The sequence below is a fragment of the Citrus clementina genome, unplaced genomic scaffold (assembly GCF_000493195.1).
Source record: "Citrus clementina cultivar Clemenules unplaced genomic scaffold, Citrus_clementina_v1.0 scaffold_1, whole genome shotgun sequence".
NCBI classification, from domain to species: Eukaryota; Viridiplantae; Streptophyta; class Magnoliopsida; order Sapindales; family Rutaceae; genus Citrus; species Citrus x clementina.
This window is the reverse complement of record NW_006263303.1, coordinates 27,289,925-27,308,774: the sequence shown is the minus strand read 5'-3', so window position 1 is coordinate 27,308,774 and position 18,850 is coordinate 27,289,925. Positions and strand designations below refer to the sequence as shown.

Below are 18,850 nucleotides of genomic sequence, written 5' to 3'. Positions count from 1 at the left end.
CTATTAATTAAATATTACGTATATATCTTAGCATATATATTTCCAATACAACCCTACTCTCATATGACACGAAGAACAAATTTTTGTCGTTAAATAAAAATTTTCTTGCTTGTTTTGTACCACGAATGTGGCATTCTAGGATTGCATGCATTAACTTATCATATTGATATTACACGTATTGATATTGCACATTAACACTAAATATCCATTTAAATAGATAAAATTTACAAAGTATGAATATCTATTTTTGAAACGAATCAAATTTAACTGTCCATTTTTAAAACATGAGAGTTTAATTATTTGTTAAGTCAAACATTGGAGGTGCTGATATCCTTACATTGTTGATTAATATTTATCTTTAGATTATTAAATCAGGCAGTAGTAATTTTACAGAATCATTTGACAATCATCAAGAAATTGATTTTATGATGTAATTTTACAAGAACCGTTCCATCGTGCTCTTCTTGGAAATGGGTTTACGTGAGAGGGCGTACTTGGGGATAGACTATGGTGCGTGAAAGTCATCAGCTTTGACTGTAAGCCACCAATTATAAGCCACGGAGGATGTGACCAACCAGTTATGTGGGCATTGCATGTGCGTACTTTAACCCTTTTTGGGGTAATGATGAGGCGGTCGTTTTGCACCAAGCGACACCACATACCTGTCTGCGACTCTACAACCACTAAATTTGATTGTGGTCATAAAGGATTTCAATTTCCCCGCTAAAGTAGTTCAAGAGAGACTAATACTTATGTGAGACAAACACACACATATGTAATCAATTCGGGATCTGGAACTTTTTTTACCCATTATTTCGAAATAAATAAAGGATCATCAAATTTGAATCCAATGATACTTTATATATAACTTAGAATAAAATCTAAGAAAACTATTACACCATATATTGTAATAGTGTAGTGTAATGTTATTATACTATTACAGTATATGGTGTAATAGTTTTCTTAAATTTTAATAAAATTTGTGATCTTTAAAAAAATGAAGATGTCATTAAAATACAAAAAATCATATATTAGAGGATGTGTTTTTTTTTTCCTTATCCATTAATATATTGAAATTTATAATTTTTTTTTTGTTTTTTAGTATCCTCAATTTTTTTGTTAACATGAACCCACATCCACACACAGTATAACTATTGTCTATTAATGAATAATAAAAATTATTTTTCATCCTTACGAGAATGGTAAACATATATTTGGCAGGTAATCGCCATTGCTAAAACATGCTTAATAGATACTTTTGGAAGGTTATTATAGAGTTTTGAAAAGAGTAAAAAGTCCTTTTCACCCTTAAGGTTTGATGCAATAACTCACTTCATTACTATTTAAATAATAGGCCAAAACACTCTTTCATTTTTTTTTTTAAAGGTAAGAGGGGTGGGCAAACTCAAATACAATTTTTTACCCCCCTTACCACCCCCAATAATCGAACCCGGGTTTTGATAAAGGTTATAGCTGCACTGCAACCAATCTGACCACGCCCTTGGGAGCCCAAAACACTTTTTCTTTAATTTACCATTATCTTAGTGTATAATCATTAAAGGCAAAATAGTATTTTCAATTAAATATATACAAACTATTTTAAAATAAAATTCTCAAATATAATTAAATAACATCTGTAGAAATTTAAAATTTAAGGATAACTTAATGAATAAACAATTACCCTAACTTTATTATTATTATTGTTATTATTTAATTCAACAATCACTATCAATATCGAAGTCAAGGATAAGGTAAAAGATAACAAAATACGGATTCTAGTGCAATGTATTTTATTCTATAATATTTGTATTTATTATTATTATTATTAAAAAATTTAGCTGACTTCTTTAGAAAAAAAAAATAGTGAACATGCGCGTGTGCGCACACACACTCATACACGCACACACATATATATATTGCATAGTCTTTTGTGTTATTTTTGTTTCATTATGTTATCTTTCAATTTTAAATTTATGCACAAAATCAGATGTCATTTAATTGTTCTTGAAATTTTTATTTTAAAATGGTTTGTATTTATTTAATTGAAAATTCTATTTTGCCCTCAATGAATTATATAATAAAGTAATGCTGAATTCACAGAATTGTATTTTGAATTATTATTTAAAAAATAAGAATAAAGGAATATTGTTTAAAAAGTAAGGATGAAATAAACTATTATATCAAATCTTTAGAATGAAAAGGATTTTTTCTTTTTAAAAAATTTAGAAAAATATAGTTGTGACTTATAAGTTTTCTTTTTCAAATTAGTTATGAATAATATGTAATTATTAATTTATTGTTACTCTTTATTTTGCATCTTATTCAATTTCCTAGCCTGCCGAGGTTCAGAAAAAAGAATGCCGATCCCGATGATATTTGTTATGCAACGTAAAGTTGCTCTTGTTTTACATTCTTCACTCTGATTGAATCGTCGGGCCATTTTAATGCACTTTTTTAAAAATCTATTTTCTCTTTTTGCCTTCTACGTGGATTGGCCCTGCTATCCAATTTTTTTTTGTCATTCATTTTTTTTTTTACCACGAAGTATTTTAGGGAGGGTCTCAATTGTGGAAGGTACCTTTAAGCTCATACCACAATCTAAATTAGAAGTTTTTGCTCGAATCGAGAGGAACATGTTCTCCCAATAAAAGCGACTTCCCTACGACTCGAACTAGGAAACAAATCCAATCAAACCACTTAAGGGGACTCCATTACCAGTGGAGCCAACACTTTGTTGGTTTTGTCATTCATTTGTTTTAATGTTCCTTTTATATTGGTGGACCACCAGTTAACCACAGGAATAATAATGCATTTATTGCCATTCACGATTATCCTTTTATTCATTTTTGGCTATATACATAAACTTTAAAGATGTGTTTGATATTGTTTTTCATACAGTGTTTTTAATTTTGTTTTATAGAATAAGAATAATTATTTTTTTATAAAAATAAAAACATGTTTGATAGCTTACTTTTAAACTAATGTCTAAAAAAAACTGTAAAAATATATTTGGTAGTTTGTCTTAAAAAATAATGAAGAATTATTTGATATATATTTAAAAAGATTAAATTTCAACAATTACATTATAATAATATATGTATCTAATTTTAATATGTTTTCAAAATAAAATTTAGTCAAAATTTAAGAAAAATATCATCCGTTGATTTTGTAAATTTCTTAAGTTTTGAAAGAAATTAATTTTGTATTTAAATGATTTGTGAGAATTTTAAAACTTATTTATTGATTGTTATATTTATTTATTTTAATTAATGTATGCATAGCAGTTTTTTCATTACAAATTTATTATATTAAAATAATTTATTTATCTAACAAACATGTAGGACCTACTAGATTTTAGTGGTAATTATTGCATTGGAAGTGTGGGACGTATGATGATAAAAAACAAAAAGGTAGAGAACGCCAATTTGGTTCAAAAACACATTTTTTTTTTTTAATTTTTGTATTTTTTGTTTATGGTTCAAAAACGCATCCACTAAACAAGTTCTACACTTTTATGTTTTCATAAAACAAAAAACGGCTAGTCAAAAACAATACCAAACACACTCTAAAATACCCTATATATTTTCACTTGTAATTTTGGCATTCATATTTAATTTGTTTGTTTCCTATCTATATTATGGTAAAAAATGAAAAAAAAAATGTGGTTACAATTTTTTTTTTCCTTATAGGCTTTTTTAATTATAGTTAAACAGTCATCATTATTTAGATGACAAACTCATCTTCTTCCCTTTAGATCCTCACAAGTGATAATTACAAGCAGTGTTTGTCTTCATACGTGAGATTCAATAGTATGATCGATTGTAACATAATAATTATAAATCGTCGACAAATTATGTAAAACGATAATTGACTTGATGCAAATTAAGTTCCCAACTAAAGAAACTCGAAGTTCTCACCTATCACATCTACTACGTATCAAACTTCTTTTGCTAATTTTCAATTTTGATCCAAACAAATGAGAGGTGAAGGATGATTCAATTAATAATCGTATGAAAGAAGAAAGAAAATGAATTTCGTGTATGCTTTGATCATTCTTCTGGTTGCAAATCATTTTCAATTAGGCTCCTTGATAACCTAACTACGGATTTGGTCATGCATGTGAATCTCAAATGGCGTTACACTAAATAGATTTTAAATGAGCTATAAATGAAAGTCCAACCAATCTCTATTAATTTATAGCTCATTTAAAAATCAAAACTATATTTTTTAAGAACATTGATTATCTTATGTTTTAGTTGGTGATTAGATTCAACAGTCAAACAATATGTAATTTACATCTGATTTATAGATTACTATTATGTTTTAGTCACATAACGTAATATGATAAATTAACTTCATTAATCGTCTATAGATGATCTGTTTAGCATACGCATTACGTGAAAACCCTTACACCGGTCCAATGATCCCCCGTCATATGTGGGAGGAAAAAAAATAGAAAAAAAAGTTAGAAAATTAATGTGATTTTTATTCCCACAACTGTTCAATAAAGAATTGATACTACCCGTATACTTTGTCATAATTGTAACTTGAAAAAGTAATATTTAACAAACCAGTCAAACTTTATTATATATCATTACACAGTAGCTCTGGATTACACGCCATGTCACTGAATACCAGAGGAGGAGATTATGTTTGAATTTAAAAAAATAATAATAATCTTTTAATAAGATAATAAAAAAGATCAGAAAGTTAGAACATCAGAAATAAGCATTAATTTTTATCTCATTGTATGCAACAAAAATGTCGTATGTTTATCAAATATTCCAAAACTGGGTTCAGTACCCCCGCAAAGGGATTGAATTTTCAATCAATGCATGACTGGATCTTTTAGTTTTTCTAACATGAATGTGTAAAGCATCGCCCTCCTCGGTTTCGCCAAAAAAAAAAAATTGTAACAAGCTCAAGTATTGAATTCTTTCTTTTTTTTTTAATTTTTTTTTCTTTAAAAAAAGTAGCAGAACAGGGCAAAGTTGACCCCATTTCAAGGCTTCAGAGCGATGGCAAGACCCATTTTGGGAGCAGAATTAATGGCCTTTGAGTCGTACTCAGCCGAAACAGTTACCAGTGACTTAGGTCGCCATTCACGCTGAAATTGCACCGCAAACTTCCCACCATCTGAGAGTCGTGTTTTTACCAATGTCAATGGATCTACGAGATGTGAGCTTCCAATGGTGAAACTGTTTTGATATGTAGAAAATCTATGAGTCATTTCAGCGGCAACTGAAGTGAATGGATCCACAGCATGAATGTATGATGCCTTGAGTGCCTGTCCCTTATCCGCCCTAAGTAGACAAAAATGGTGCAAATTTTAGAGGCAGGACAGCTTAGAACAAACTGTTCTGAAAATAGAAAAAGAAAGAAAAATCAAACAGCTGATGGAACTAAAAAACCACATGAAATAATCTCATAGATATAGACATAAATCCAGTCTCATTTGGTGAACTTTGACAAATTGGTCCCAATGCAAGTGTGTTCCTTTTCTTGAATTTTATTTTAAACTTTTGGTTCAAAACTGACCAATGGTCCAGATTTAGGTGAAGATGCCTGCTTGCTTAAAAAAATGTGTACTATACTGCTACCTTAAAAAATGTGTAAAATTTGTTTAAACAAGTAATAGACACCACAATTCAGTTTGATTTCACCAAAATAAACCGACAGAATGCAAATAAATTACTTCAAAGTAGTTGCTGAAAGCAAAAGCTCACTGTTCACTGGAAAAAACTAGGATTCCCCTAAGATCCACCCATGTTATCCTTCAATTTTGAAGGTCTGATGAGGCTTCTACTAATAATATTCTTTCTTTTGTTCATAATATTCACAGGTTACAAGACTCCCAACCAGATGGAACCTGGAAGCACCAAAGGCTTTAACAGAAGTTTAATGACCACAATTTTACCAGGTCGTGCTAATGTGAAAACTTGGCATCATAATTCTCACAATCACATGATAATAACAATTATACAGTGACCAGGAGTTGCTAGTAATCACCTATTAAATTTGAAAGCCAAACAGAAGCTCAATCTACATAAAAAGAAAGCTCACATTCCTTTTTTTCTTTCTTTGCCAGAACAATAAGAATTATTTAGGACATTGGACAGTGTGTAACCACATATTCCTGTAAAACTGCTTGTCAGTTGCAACATCTAAAGCTCATCATTTTGTAGTCATCATGTTGGGCATCTGAATCCTACATCAGACAATAGTACGATGCCTTGCTACCTATGCGTTAACCATTCCTCATTAAACCATACAAATAGTACATTCGACTACAGGACTGCCAAGCAAGACACACAAAAACATTTTCCGCAAAAAGATTTCATAGACACTTACAGTAAGAGGGCAGCAGAGAAATCTGGCTTGTTCAAGCCAATCCCAGCAGTGTACTTAATGAATGAAGCAGAAGCTGTATCAAATCCGACTTCACCACCTAAAACAAGCTCTTTACTTCCAATTGTTGCTGATAGCTCCAAAAGTGGGGTTGGATTAAGGCCAATACTGGAATCAATGGCAGCATGGGGATGAAGGTACTGGAGATCCAACTGAGTTTATGATATAACAAAAGAGTCAGATACCTTTTACAGCATTCTGAATTGATTACTTCCAAAATAACATTTTCTACAATTTGCCAGACATACAACATAATATACACCACAGGAAGTTTTGTAGAGAAATATTAAATTTGTTTTTCTGCAATCATGGAGGCTCCTTCAGAAACAAATATTAGTTAATTAAACAGAATAAATCATGTGGGTATGGATAACACCGCAGATTCGATGAGATGAAAATGTAACTGGACAAGTTCACGTTCATTGACGAATTTTTCTCTAAAGAGAATAAAAGATGTTGGAAGAACAGGATTTTCAAGCACAATGGGGAAGTAAGGACCATCACATGCTGCAAGTGTAAATGTTTTCCGCTACCATGTGCAATTGTAAATATACAAGACTTGAGACAGCAAATTCGTCTTGGTTGGACCAATGCCTAAGGAAATTCAATTTTAAAGCCCTCAAATATAAATTTTGATCCAACACATCAATATTTTCTCTTTCCCATGCTACACCAACTAACAATTGCCTTACTCCAACTTGCCTCTCCAATTTTCTAAGCAGGTTGTAGTGATGCATCAACTCAGTCATTTTAAAGAAATAAGTAAAATAGATCTCACATACAGTAAAATGAAAATTTCTGAATTATAACTGGTTCTCCCGTTTCTAATCTTCATCTGACACGTCTTAAGCTTCACATTTCCAGCTCTACCATCTATGGTCAAAACTACAACTACATTCACTAGGACATATGAAAGAACGCATTTGTGACTACTCTCACTTAAAGAAACTTAATAATTCTTAAGTTTCAAGAGATCAATGATTCTTGGCAATAAGATGAAATTCACCGCAATCTCCTCAGCAAAGATGAATAAAATACTAAATGCATTACAGTTATAGGCAGCGTGAGCATCCTTTTTTGACGATAGGGGTAAAATCACTGACCTTGCCAGACTTGTGATCTGGTATTCTGAAGCTCAGAGCTGCTTTGGTAGATGGCAAGATATCAACCATAGTTACTTTTGTAGATACCTGCAGATAAGTAGATTTTGCAGAAAATGTTAAAACTGTTGAGAATACACACCAGAGATTTAAATCATGAAGCATTTATTCTGCAACGCTGTATAATAGCATGCGTCATCAAACCCAATTAAGAATAGCCAAATCTTCACTTACACTAGAATAAGTATCAACTTTCACATCCACAGTAGTATTTCCACTCTTGTACACACTATTTATGTCACCAATAAAAATTTCATCCTTCTTCAGACCTGTTGCTGAAAGTCCCTGCACCATATAATTCAAAATTAGCATTCCCAGCCAAATTCCTTAAATATTGAAAATAACAAGCATGCGAAAGCTTATTACAGAATGACATATTTAGTCATACATTAGTGTCTTGAACAACTTTTGCATGCCTAGGTATATACCCAAGGAGAAAAAAACATAAAGATAAAGTACTGAGAAGAATGTGCAGTGTTCAAAGCTGTTTAGGTTCTCTAAGCATAGACAAGAGACACGTTCTAGCTAGGGAAACAATAGTCTAAATTAATATATGTTTGGACACTAAACAGAGAGCACTTCCGACAAATAGGTAATTAAAATCCAGCAACACAAGTGCAAAATGCAAAAGTTGAAGCAGAGAATACCAGGCCAGTGGAGCTTGGCACCGAGAGAGTAAACTTGTGCCCAAAATCGTAATCTTTGTTCAAGAGGTCTGCACACAAACGTAAGTAAATGGCATTTAATAAATAAAGCAAGTAAATAGCTGAAATTCAAACATTAAACAAAGTGATGTAGCATTAAGAGCCCATAACATGTCTCATTACAAACATTTGATTACAGCATCTCCACTGCATCACATTTGTTTGAAACTTACATTTAGACCATCAAGTTAATTTGCAAATTTGCATTTAAAGAAATTAATATGCAAGTTTGCGCTTCAAGAAAAAAATCTTTTTTTTTTTAATTTCCATATATCAACCTAAACACAAATATGTACCTTTGGCTCTCTTGCCAACATCAGAAAACGGTGCCGGATTGCTCCCCATCTCTTCTCAGAAACGATAAAATACACTGTAATCTGAAAATTACGCAAATATAATATTAAATCAATAACAATAAAGCTAGAAAAAGCAAAAATGAACAAATAATTTAATTACATATGAAGAAGAAGACTTACAATGGAGAAAAGCGGCTGTTCGGACCGCTTCAGGCGACAGCTTGCTTGCGAGAAAAAGATATTTTGCACTGGCAGTGTATTTTTTCCCTTTTTTTCTCACCAAGGCCGGGGCGAAGGTCAAGGGGCTTGGCGTAGGCAGCGATTAGGTCACAGCTGATTGACGTTGACAGCTGACACGTGGATATTCATTAACCGGGAATGTTTATTGTGTAGAGGTATTTATTGGTCCGTCATCGGCAGTACAGTCACTGACGGGTGAGAAAGATCACAAGTGAATTACTGAATTTACGGTTATGTCCTGGAATCGGTGGCTTGGATTCACATGGGCTCTCCTGACTGCTGGACCCGCGGGTGGCTTTCGTTGGCTATTCGAGGGATTCTAGGGTTCCCGCTTGGTCCACGTGGATTTCTTTTTTAATTTTTAATTTCTCTTTTTTTGTTCTTATACTCAAAAGTTTTTTTTTAAAAAAACATTCTTGCACCCCAAGTTAATTCTATTATTATAAATATGATAAAATTAATAATTGAAAAACAATAAAATTTGTTTATATTTTTCATCTGAAAAAGATTAAAAGGAAAATTTTCTTGTAGCTCACTAAGGACCTTGATGGCTAAATCATGGATTTGAGAAACTTTATTTACTATTAAGTACTTGTTTAGGGTTGCTTTTAGGAGACTCAAAAATGATTTTAAAAAATTAAAAGCTGATTTTATTATAGCTCATTAAGGACCTAAATGGCTAACTCATGGGTTTGAGAAATTTTATTTGCTATTAAGTGCCCGTTTAGGGTTGCTTTTAGGAGGCTTAAAAATGAACTTGAAAAATTAAAAGTTAATTTTAGTATTTGGTAAATTTGTTAAGAAACCACTTTTAGTAAAATCATCATATTTTACAGCATGTTTTGAAAAGTAAGGAAGAAATACCTTTTTAAAATCTAATTTTGAGAATCACTTTTATATTTAATATAATTCCTTGTATATCCTCATAAATATTATAAAAATATAAATCCTTATTAATTAACAAATAAAATTACTAACTTTAAATATATTTTACTGTTACCAATTATATTGAGATAAAAAAAAATATTTATTTTAGTTATCAATTATTGTATTTACAAAATAAAAATATTTTATATACATTTTTATAACAGTTTAAATAAATTTTATTTAATATTATGTCTAATTCAGTCAATTATATTCTTACAGTAGTTTAATAATAAGATTTACCAAACACATACCGTTATTTTTAAATCTCATGACACTTTTTAAGAATAAATTTTATTGAACATTTAATTGATTTTTTTCACGACTAATTATTTATTAGTATAACTAACAACAATTATTTTTAAAATTATATAATTACTATCCCGACCCTAAGAAGAGTTCAACATGAAGCATGTGGGCTTTGGTGGCAAAAAGCGGAAGAGATGCCCAACAGAACATGTATTTGGGGATAACAATAAGATGCTAAAAGGAAATGATTGCTTCACTCCCAATGTAAAATTTATCTCCCTCGAGTAAATAATAACAATAATAAAAAAAAAAAAACAGATAATTAAATTTCAACAATCAATATCCAAAATTCGATTGAATTTGTGAATTACAACAAAATCTATATCAAAAGAATAAACGTAATGGTGTAAACTCTTTGTCAATTATTACCTTTATTTAAGGTATATGATATAATTTCGATGGCTTCAAATTGGCAGTGACATTAAAATACGTCAACGTCTCAATCCACTTCTCCTGATTCTTCAACAAATGTACAGCAATCGTATCCGCCCAAAGCTCATGGGTACATGCCGTGCGCGGCACCGGAAAATTGTACATGGACCACTTGGCATTGTACCGGTTTTTCGCCCGGCGACCCTCTCGGATCCATGCGCCGAAGACCTTATCCTCGGGCCCTTCTAGATGATTTTTTGGTATATCCGAGTCCCTAATCCACTCAGCAATATCCCAAGAAACTAAATACCCCATCCCTGACATGTAATCCACAAAAGGGTCCATGCTACGGCATGGGATCACATACCCATAATACAAATCTTCCCTAGGCAATGGCACCAATGATTTGACTAAATTTTCTAGCCTAATATAAGTATCATCATCACCCTTCATCACATAATGATAAGGAGGATAAGGTCTGTCTGATGTGTTAAAAATTTCGGGCAAGCTCGAAAAATAAGTGTAGGTTTTGCCTTTATTCATATTTTCTTTACAATTGAGAATAATAATATCATCATAACGCATGATCTCTAGTGCGACGAGTACCTTTTGGTCTTCTTTTGTTAGGTTGCAGAACACAAATTTCACATCAACTTGTGCACCAGTTGGAGATTGTGTGCCGTAAATCATACGTAAAAAATGCCGGCGGTGGTACTGATCTGGGAGTGTCAAGATTCCGATGAGTATCCGGATATCTTCTGATGAAGAGTTTGTGGCAACAACATGACTGGCATTCGAGAATGAATCGTTGGATAGATGAGACGAAGAGTTGAGGAAAGTGCAACGGCCGAATTTGAGTAAGCCGTCGAACCTAACTTCGTTGATGGAAGCAATGACACAAAGAAACAAGATGAAGAAGAAAGACCAGACAATGAATTGGCGTTGGTGTGGCCTTGAGGTTGAGGCTTTCATTATTGTTTTGCGTAAATTGAGCTTGGATTGAGACTATGGAGAGGGTATTGATTTTGCATGTGAATGTGATCGGCGATGTTAATAAATTGTGAAGTATTTCTTGAATGGAACGCATTGGCCTTGCTAGCTAGGATGGTCAGTTTCGTGAACTCGAGACTACCAATTTGACTTTTCATCAACTTTAAGGAAGGTGATGGTGGAAAAAAAGCATGAGTGAATGGGCGAAAGCACGGACTGATTTTATTAATCAAATGAGTGAATATACCATTATGTCCTTGGTTCTAAGAGGCAAGGCGATTCAAGATTTTAAGCTGAAATTCTGGAAAGTTAGCAATTAATTTTCTTTTTTATATTATCATCACAGCATGAATGTACAAATTTATGGAATCCGATAATGCAATCCGATAACTGTGTCTTTAATAGGTTGAATATATCTAAATATTTAAGAAAAAAAATCAATCTCCAATAATAAGCATAAAGATTCGAACAGTTTTTCACAATTGATTTACTATTACGCGATTTGATGGTTCTAATAACTAATTTTACTTGATGAAAGTTGTTTAACCATCAATGGGCTAATTTTGAGCAGGCAGACATATAATTATTTATATTATATTGTGTTCAAAGACAATGCTTTGTATTATTACCAAGGATTTTTTTTTTGTCAGTTAGATATAGTGCCCTTCATTTCCATAACTTTATGGTTTGTGTCTCGCATTTATTTATACATAGAATTTGCAAATCCGTGTGTGAAAAAGAAAATGGTAGCCCAAATGGTGGCATTGAACCAAATTTTGCCGGCTATACATATATTTAGTCGTTCTTTGGACGTTGCCCAAGTCAACCAAGTCAACTTTTTCTTTAATTAGGTACTTTTACATGAACATGGCTTGCTTCAAGACCTGAAGTGCTTCTCACAATACTTGAATTAAAGCAACCCTCGTTGACCCGCACAAAGTGCTTTCTGAACCATCCATTAGCAGCTCGATCTGTTTGTGATCCAAGAAAGCATCATTATTTAATTATAATTTATAAATATGGTCAATTACAGGGATCCAGCTACGGTACCACCGTAGTACTGTACCACTGGTTTTGTCTTTTGTGCCAGTAGTATTGTAAAATTTTATTGAACTCCTTTAATTCATTTTTATTTAAACTTTACCTCATAAATATTAAATTAATTTTTATTGCATCCATATAAACATTATAATTAGCACCTTATACTATTTGCTATTTATACATTTTTCTTCTATATTGCACCTTTATCACAATACCCCCTCTCTTTATCAAAATACCGGCGAACTTGACCCAAATTTTATTTCCATTTCCATCCACGCCACCGCCCAAGGTTGGTACCGATCGGAAGATCGTGCGACGCCAGTCATCTCTACGTCATCCTTGTCGCAAAAATAACCGGGTCAACCCGACCCTCGAACTCGACCCGAATTTTGTTTCCGTTTTCAGCTACTCCACCGGCCAAGGTTGGTACCGATCGGAAGCTCGTGCGACCCCGATGATCTCCATGCCATCCTTGTTACCGTAAAGCATTCAGAAAGCTGCCGATCGAAGCCGTGAAAAGTCACAAAATCCCCGCTTCAATTCGCCGCGGTTTCTCCGATTTCCGATAAGCCACCACTTGGGTTTTGTTCTCCACAGTTCCCTCTGTCTTTTCTAACCAACCGCAGCCACCGGAGGAGCTGATTTACCGTTGATCGGTCGTTGAAAGATTCACAGGTTTAGGAGAAATGAACTTAATATTTGTGAAGCAAAATTCAAATAAAAATATGTGAAAGGGCTTCATGAAATTTTACACAGAAAAGACAAAAGCGGTGGCACGATAGGCGACTCCCAATTACAGATATTATATCATTTATTAAACTCCAATTATAAAAGAATATTTCAATTTTCAACAATCAAAACGCATTTCTTTAAGGAACGCTTGTTCTAGTTTCTAAATTAATATATGTGTCAACGTTTGATTGGCGGACCAATTTGCCACGGAAATTCGGCACCTCATTACCATTTTGGTTCCAATCCCGATGCTTAAAAAGGACAAAGAGCAAATGTTGAATAGTTTTTGCACCATTCTGCATGGGCTGTAAGTTACTTCATAAGTAACTTAGCAAAACCCATGAATTTGGGCTTCAATTCACTTAACAATGACTGAAACATTCAACACCGAAGCGCACTGTGTACATATACCAAGTTAACATGAAATTTGGTCAGATATTCATGCTCACAATCTACCAAGTACATGAAATTTGATGTCCATGGCAAGATGCCCATCACAACCTGATTATTAACCGGAAGGAAAACAACAAAGATATTCCAAACAACATTGGTACTGAGAAATGAGAATCCACCAAAAGAACAGGACACCTGCAATCAACACAAAATAATCATTTTTCTTGATTTCGGCCAACATTTGATATATGAGAACAACTTAGAATCACTTCTCTGTCAGTTCATTATCTAGCTCACTTATGTACCATCTACAAGAAGGCAGTAATATGAAATGCATAATGTTGACCAAGAATTGAAAGCCACTCTTCACCGTAAGCAAGTGCAAGAAATCAGCAAAAGATGAGAACATACTAAATAACTGAGTGACTACTTACAGTTCACGTTTTCCAAATCACAATATCAAAGAAGAAAGAAAAAGGAACAGAGGAAGGGGGTGACAAGGCAAAAAAATAATTCCATTAATGGTCTACTTCCACCAAAAGACCTTAACAATGAAACTAGAATCCATGAAATAGTAAGTATTATACTCCAAACTGGCCAACTTCGGAAGGGGTCATGTACCTTAGTACTTCTTTTTTTTTTTTAAATAAAAAGGAAAAATCAGTGTTGAAGTATTCTACTTCATATCTAAAGCAAAATTTCAGAAAAATGAGAATATATTTAATCAAGTGTGATAACACAATGATTTAACAGCACATACAAGATGCCTTTTTCTCTCTAAAATTTCCTCATTGAGTGATGCCAAAATCCTAGCTCCTACCATTAGAAAAAAACACCTAAGGAGGACAACCAATACATAGTCCGTGCTTTATAGCAGAAGGATCAAACACAGTTGGTGTTATGGTTCATTATTTTGAAATGAAAGAAAGTTATGGATTTAAGCATCAATAAGCAACTAAAGCAGTAAAAGCTCCATACACAGATAGTGATATACAAAATATCTTGACATATAAAAGCTGTTCACACTCACAGATATCGAGCTAGCTATATAATGGTATAACTAATCGTCAAAAACTACAAGTGAAAATAGGAGTACTACCTAATGATCATGCCCATGGCCGCGGTCATCATGGCCCTCCCAAGGATGTCTCCAACCCTGATGAAAACAAAAAGAACATCAAATACAAGCAAGACAGAGGACTCACTCACAAAAGAAAGATGAAACAAAAATGTGTCTTTACCAAAACTACAGGACCATCTTGCTTAGCCCTGTAGAGAACCCAAAACCTGAAACAAAGAGCACACAAAGAGCACTAAAATTATCAACTTCAGGAATATTCAAATTCTAGAAGCAGCAAACTAATAAAATAACGATAACCAAAAGGTTTACCATTTCTCCCACACAGATTGTAATTTTTTCATTTTTTTCATCAGGACTCAGGAGCTCTAACATCTTTATTATCCAACAAAGAAAGGCAATCTAATTTAGTACAACTACAACTGGGGTGAGCCGTAAAACCGAAAGTATAAAAGCTTTTAATCTTCAGCTATTCAATCTTAATTAAACTCACAATTCCAGATGGATTTCAAGAAAGCATTTGGATCGGAGCATGGCACAGCCAAAACAATTAGATTCAATCGCCGGTTTTATGTTCATAAATGAACGAGTGATGTAACAGAATTAATCTAAAATGTAAAACAAAAATTAGGGTTATGCCGGATACCACATGACGGCGCACAAGCCCTTGCCGGTGACGGTGTGCCATCGCTTGGGTCTGTGCAAGGCCATTCCATTGTACTTAACGCTCTCGCCATGATCTCCTCCTCCCATTTTCTCTCTTCCTCTTGCCACGTCCGAAAGCACAAACAAAGTCAGAAACGGTTCAGAGCCACAGCAACTGTGCGGTGCGCTTAATCTTAATGGTGCTTGGAAGTTGCATTAGCAACCGTCGGATGTGAATACATTGACCTTTCTTAATGTAAGACCCTTAAGTTGCCGGACTGGATTCTGCCCTGAACTCATGTATTGGGCCGGAAGCTCGGCCCAGAGTTTACCCCAATCTCTCTACGCGCACTAAATTTAGGGGTGGCAAAACGAATAAACGAATTGAATCGTAAATGAATTGGGTTAAAATTTTATTAATTTAGATTCAATTCATTTATTAAACGAATATCCACTTCAATTAGATTAGTATAATTAATAAACTAATAGAATTCGGATTCGTTTATCATTCGTTTATCATATTACGAATCAAATTGAATCAGGATTCATTTACAATTCGTTTAGAAAAATATAATTAATAAACAAACTTAAGCAAAATAAAAAAAACCACAAATTTAATATCCTACAACAAAATACAAATAACCAAAATCATATTTTAAAATTAAATATACAGTCATTCAAATTACAATATTAACCTTCAAATTTAAAAAAATTCAAATAAATTTAAGAAAAAAAAGTAATTTAATTAAACGAATCGACCTGTATTTGGTTCGTTTATGACCCGTTTATTAAACGAATCTTAAACGAATAAACGAATCAATATTTTCAAATTCGGATTCGATTCGTTTAATTAGTGAATCGAATCGAATTCACCCATTTACTAAACGAATCAATTTTTTCAAATTCAAACTCATTTAATTCGCATTGAATCAAATCGAATAAATAAATCTTGACCCATATTGCCACCTCTACCACTAATATTGGCAAATTTATCAAAGGGTATTGCAATTGGCACCACTTCATTAATCATTATCCTCCTCCTTATTGTAATTACGATAAAGGACAACTATAACCATAAGTCGAACTTAGTCACAATATTTTCTCGCTTAAAAGCTCTTAATTCACACCCAAACCTTTGTTTTGTGATAAGAAACGGAACTGGTAAACGGTGCTGTAACTTCAGTGGACTCGTGATCTCCTGCTCTCTTTTAAAACGTGTGCTGTATCTGTGCCATTGTACAATATAAATATATAATAGTACTGCCAACTCTTCACCTTAAATCTTTTTAGTGCAAAAATAAAAAGTTTTTCTGCTACGCATCACGACAGGGTTTCGACGTATTTTTCAATTGTGATACCAGTAAAAGTATTATCCAATATTTAAGAAAAGAGATAATCTTAGTTAATTATCAATAATCTTCTATTACAACCTAATCATCAAATTGGACATATACAACCGACACATAGTCATAATAAAATATGAATTGCATTAAACTATTCCTTTGTGCAAATTCACAAATGAATGAAAGAATAAAACAACAGGAGAGTAGAAATACAAAATCCAATCCCACAACATGACCCAAAAATCCCAAGAAAGAAAAAACTTAATTGTAATGGAAAAATTAACCTGCCCAAAAAAAAACACAGGCTCCATCACGGATTCTCCAAAAGAAAGTCATCTAAAAAGATCAAGGAGACATATACTCGAAGCTATTTGCCCTACAATATCTGAGCTCCAAAGAAATCTGTCTCTCAATCTGAAGCTGTCTATGAAAATTTGCAATAAACATTTCGGCTCTCTTATCGATATCATCTTCGGACGGATAGCTAATTGTTCTGTGAAGCGATCCCCCGCCGTGAGAGCGAGGGCCTACTGATGCTGAATCAGGTGATGACTCGTCCGCATAATTATCATCCGTGCATGCTCTTAAACCTGGCCTGTCGTTAAAACTCAGCCGCCGTTTGCCCCCTGAAGCGCCGATCATTGAGGAGGCTATGCGCCAGCGATGAAGGCTCAGGTTCAGCAAGACTTTCACCTTCCTTACAGCGTTCCTTAAGCGGCTTAGCATTGACTTCATGTCGATCAATTAAAATTGGCTAATCTTGATGAATAAATTTGGCTGAGGTAAACCTATATATAAAGAGAAAGCGATGTAGGGGTTTATGGAATTTTTTTGACTGAGTATTATCAAGAAGATGCGTAGATAGATTTATAATTATCTACTTAAGTAATAGGAAGTTGCTGGGGCAGTTTATTACTTATATAAGAGGAATTTGCGTATGGAATTGGATTAGCGTGTTCCATGACAGCTACAAGTTGATGAAGAGTACATTCAGTCAAAACTTTGATTATTTCTATTTCTATATGTACAAATTTTAAGAATATATCTATCTCTATAATAAGAAAAGAAACAAAAAGTTAGATTAGATTTCTTTCTTTTTTTCCCAAAATTATTCAGTTGAAATCTAAATAAGTATGAATGAAAATGTATGAATAACATGTTTTTTCAAACTTCAGACTAATAAATAAACAATATCTTACTTTCAATTTTTATTTTATTTTATTATTTTTATTATTATAGATTACCGAAAAATGAAAGTTAAAAACTAAAAATAAAAAAAATAAAAAGTTTGGATTATCTCATTCATATTTCATGTGAAATGGACCTGTTGCGGCTTATTTTTAATATTAATATTAGGCATTTAGACCCTTAGTTTTTTTGCCTTTATGTAAAAGCATGAATGGAGAAGGGAGTGTTAAAAAAAGGTGGCTAACTTTCGGTTTCTTTCTTTCAGTGGGCTTAGAAACCAATAATATAACGGCTTTGCTTTGTCACAGCATGGTCAATTACTACAAGATATATGTACCTTCCTTTAATTAACAACTAATATATTGTATTATTATTATTTTTTTAAGAAAATTTAATTTTTCAGCTGATCAAGAATGAACAGCAACATTTGGCTTGGCACTTGGCAGCAGGGCGGCTGGGGGGTTCGACACTTTTGACTGACGCGGTCGTTGTCAATTAAAACTTGGGGCCGAAGGTTGAAGCATGACCCAAACTTTGGAGTTCGAAAGAGCCGAAAACAGGCCTCGCTGTCAATTAAAATGCATCGACTGAAATAAATATTGAATAATAATAATAATAATAAAATAAATAAATAATCATGCTTTATAATCGATTTGTTGTTTAAATTAAATTAGAGAATTAATATGCAATTTAAAATGAAAAGTTTGGTACCGTTTAACAACAAAGACATGACTAGTTTATACTTTATAGCCCAGATAATATGAGAAGACGGAATTCAAGCCCAAAAATGTGATAATATAAACTACTTTTGAGATAAGTAATAATAATTACGGGAAAAGGGTCAGGACCCGGTTGACAGGAAATGAAAAAAAAAATTATTATGTTTAAAAGTCTTTATTAATTTTATTTTTTAAATATTTATTTACTTATTTATATGATAAAAAGATATTAAAAATATATATTATTCTCTAAAAGATTTTTTAAATAAAAATAAGTTAATATTATCTTAATTAAATAAAAAAAATTT

General features: G+C 32.8%; 4 protein-coding genes across 4 annotated transcripts; all 4 read right to left on the bottom strand.

The window, feature by feature from the left end:
• Window positions 1-4,601: 4,601 nt before the first annotated feature.
• On the bottom strand, window positions 4,602-8,860 carry LOC18054130 (mitochondrial outer membrane protein porin 4). Its single transcript, XM_006453329.2, has 7 exons — window positions 8,749-8,860; window positions 8,569-8,649; window positions 8,216-8,283; window positions 7,743-7,853; window positions 7,512-7,598; window positions 6,352-6,560; window positions 4,602-5,303 (listed from the first exon to the last, which is right to left on the bottom strand). Exons 2-7 carry the CDS (start codon window positions 8,615-8,617, stop codon window positions 5,003-5,005), a joined length of 825 nt encoding a protein of 274 aa, XP_006453392.1. The 5' UTR covers window positions 8,618-8,649; window positions 8,749-8,860; the 3' UTR covers window positions 4,602-5,002.
• A 1,556-nt stretch (window positions 8,861-10,416) lies between these two features.
• LOC18054129 (hydroxyproline O-galactosyltransferase GALT3) lies at window positions 10,417-11,538 on the bottom strand. Its single transcript, XM_006453328.2, has one exon. The coding sequence runs from the start codon at window positions 11,383-11,385 to the stop codon at window positions 10,417-10,419; it is 969 nt and encodes a 322-aa protein (XP_006453391.1). The 5' UTR covers window positions 11,386-11,538.
• A 1,887-nt stretch (window positions 11,539-13,425) lies between these two features.
• LOC18054128 (NADH dehydrogenase [ubiquinone] 1 beta subcomplex subunit 2) lies at window positions 13,426-15,517 on the bottom strand. Its single transcript, XM_006453326.2, has 4 exons — window positions 15,294-15,517; window positions 14,811-14,856; window positions 14,669-14,725; window positions 13,426-13,764 (listed from the first exon to the last, which is right to left on the bottom strand). Exons 1-3 carry the CDS (start codon window positions 15,398-15,400, stop codon window positions 14,669-14,671), a joined length of 210 nt encoding a protein of 69 aa, XP_006453389.1. The 5' UTR covers window positions 15,401-15,517; the 3' UTR covers window positions 13,426-13,764.
• A 1,245-nt stretch (window positions 15,518-16,762) lies between these two features.
• On the bottom strand, window positions 16,763-17,501 carry LOC18054127. The gene has a single exon (XM_006453325.2). The coding sequence runs from the start codon at window positions 17,368-17,370 to the stop codon at window positions 16,981-16,983; it is 390 nt and encodes a 129-aa protein (XP_006453388.1). The 5' UTR covers window positions 17,371-17,501; the 3' UTR covers window positions 16,763-16,980.
• Between the last annotated feature and the right edge of the window lie 1,349 nt (window positions 17,502-18,850).

What these genes read in the sequence shown, in the direction of transcription:
- LOC18054130 (XM_006453329.2), bottom strand. Translation starts at nt 8,617, where the DNA reads ATGGGGAGCAATCCGGCACCGTTTTCTGATGTTGGCAAGAGAGCCAAA. An exon ending in TGCCAAGCTCCACTGGCCTG is followed by an intron (nt 7,854 to 8,215) that starts GTATTCTCTGCT and finishes TATATGGTGCAG; the next exon opens with GGACTTTCAGCAACAGGTCT. An exon ending in CAGATCACAAGTCTGGCAAG is followed by an intron (nt 6,561 to 7,511) that starts GTCAGTGATTTT and finishes TCATAAACTCAG; the next exon opens with TTGGATCTCCAGTACCTTCA.
- LOC18054128 (XM_006453326.2), bottom strand. Translation starts at nt 15,400, where the DNA reads ATGGGAGGAGGAGATCATGGCGAGAGCGTTAAGTACAATGGAATGGCC. An exon ending in GGCTTGTGCGCCGTCATGTG is followed by an intron (nt 14,857 to 15,293) that starts GTATCCGGCATA and finishes TCTTTGTTTCAG; the next exon opens with GTTTTGGGTTCTCTACAGGG. An exon ending in AAGATGGTCCTGTAGTTTTG is followed by an intron (nt 14,726 to 14,810) that starts GTAAAGACACAT and finishes TGTTTTCATCAG; the next exon opens with GGTTGGAGACATCCTTGGGA.
- LOC18054127 (XM_006453325.2), bottom strand. Translation starts at nt 17,370, where the DNA reads ATGAAGTCAATGCTAAGCCGCTTAAGGAACGCTGTAAGGAAGGTGAAA.
- LOC18054129 (XM_006453328.2), bottom strand. Translation starts at nt 11,385, where the DNA reads ATGAAAGCCTCAACCTCAAGGCCACACCAACGCCAATTCATTGTCTGG.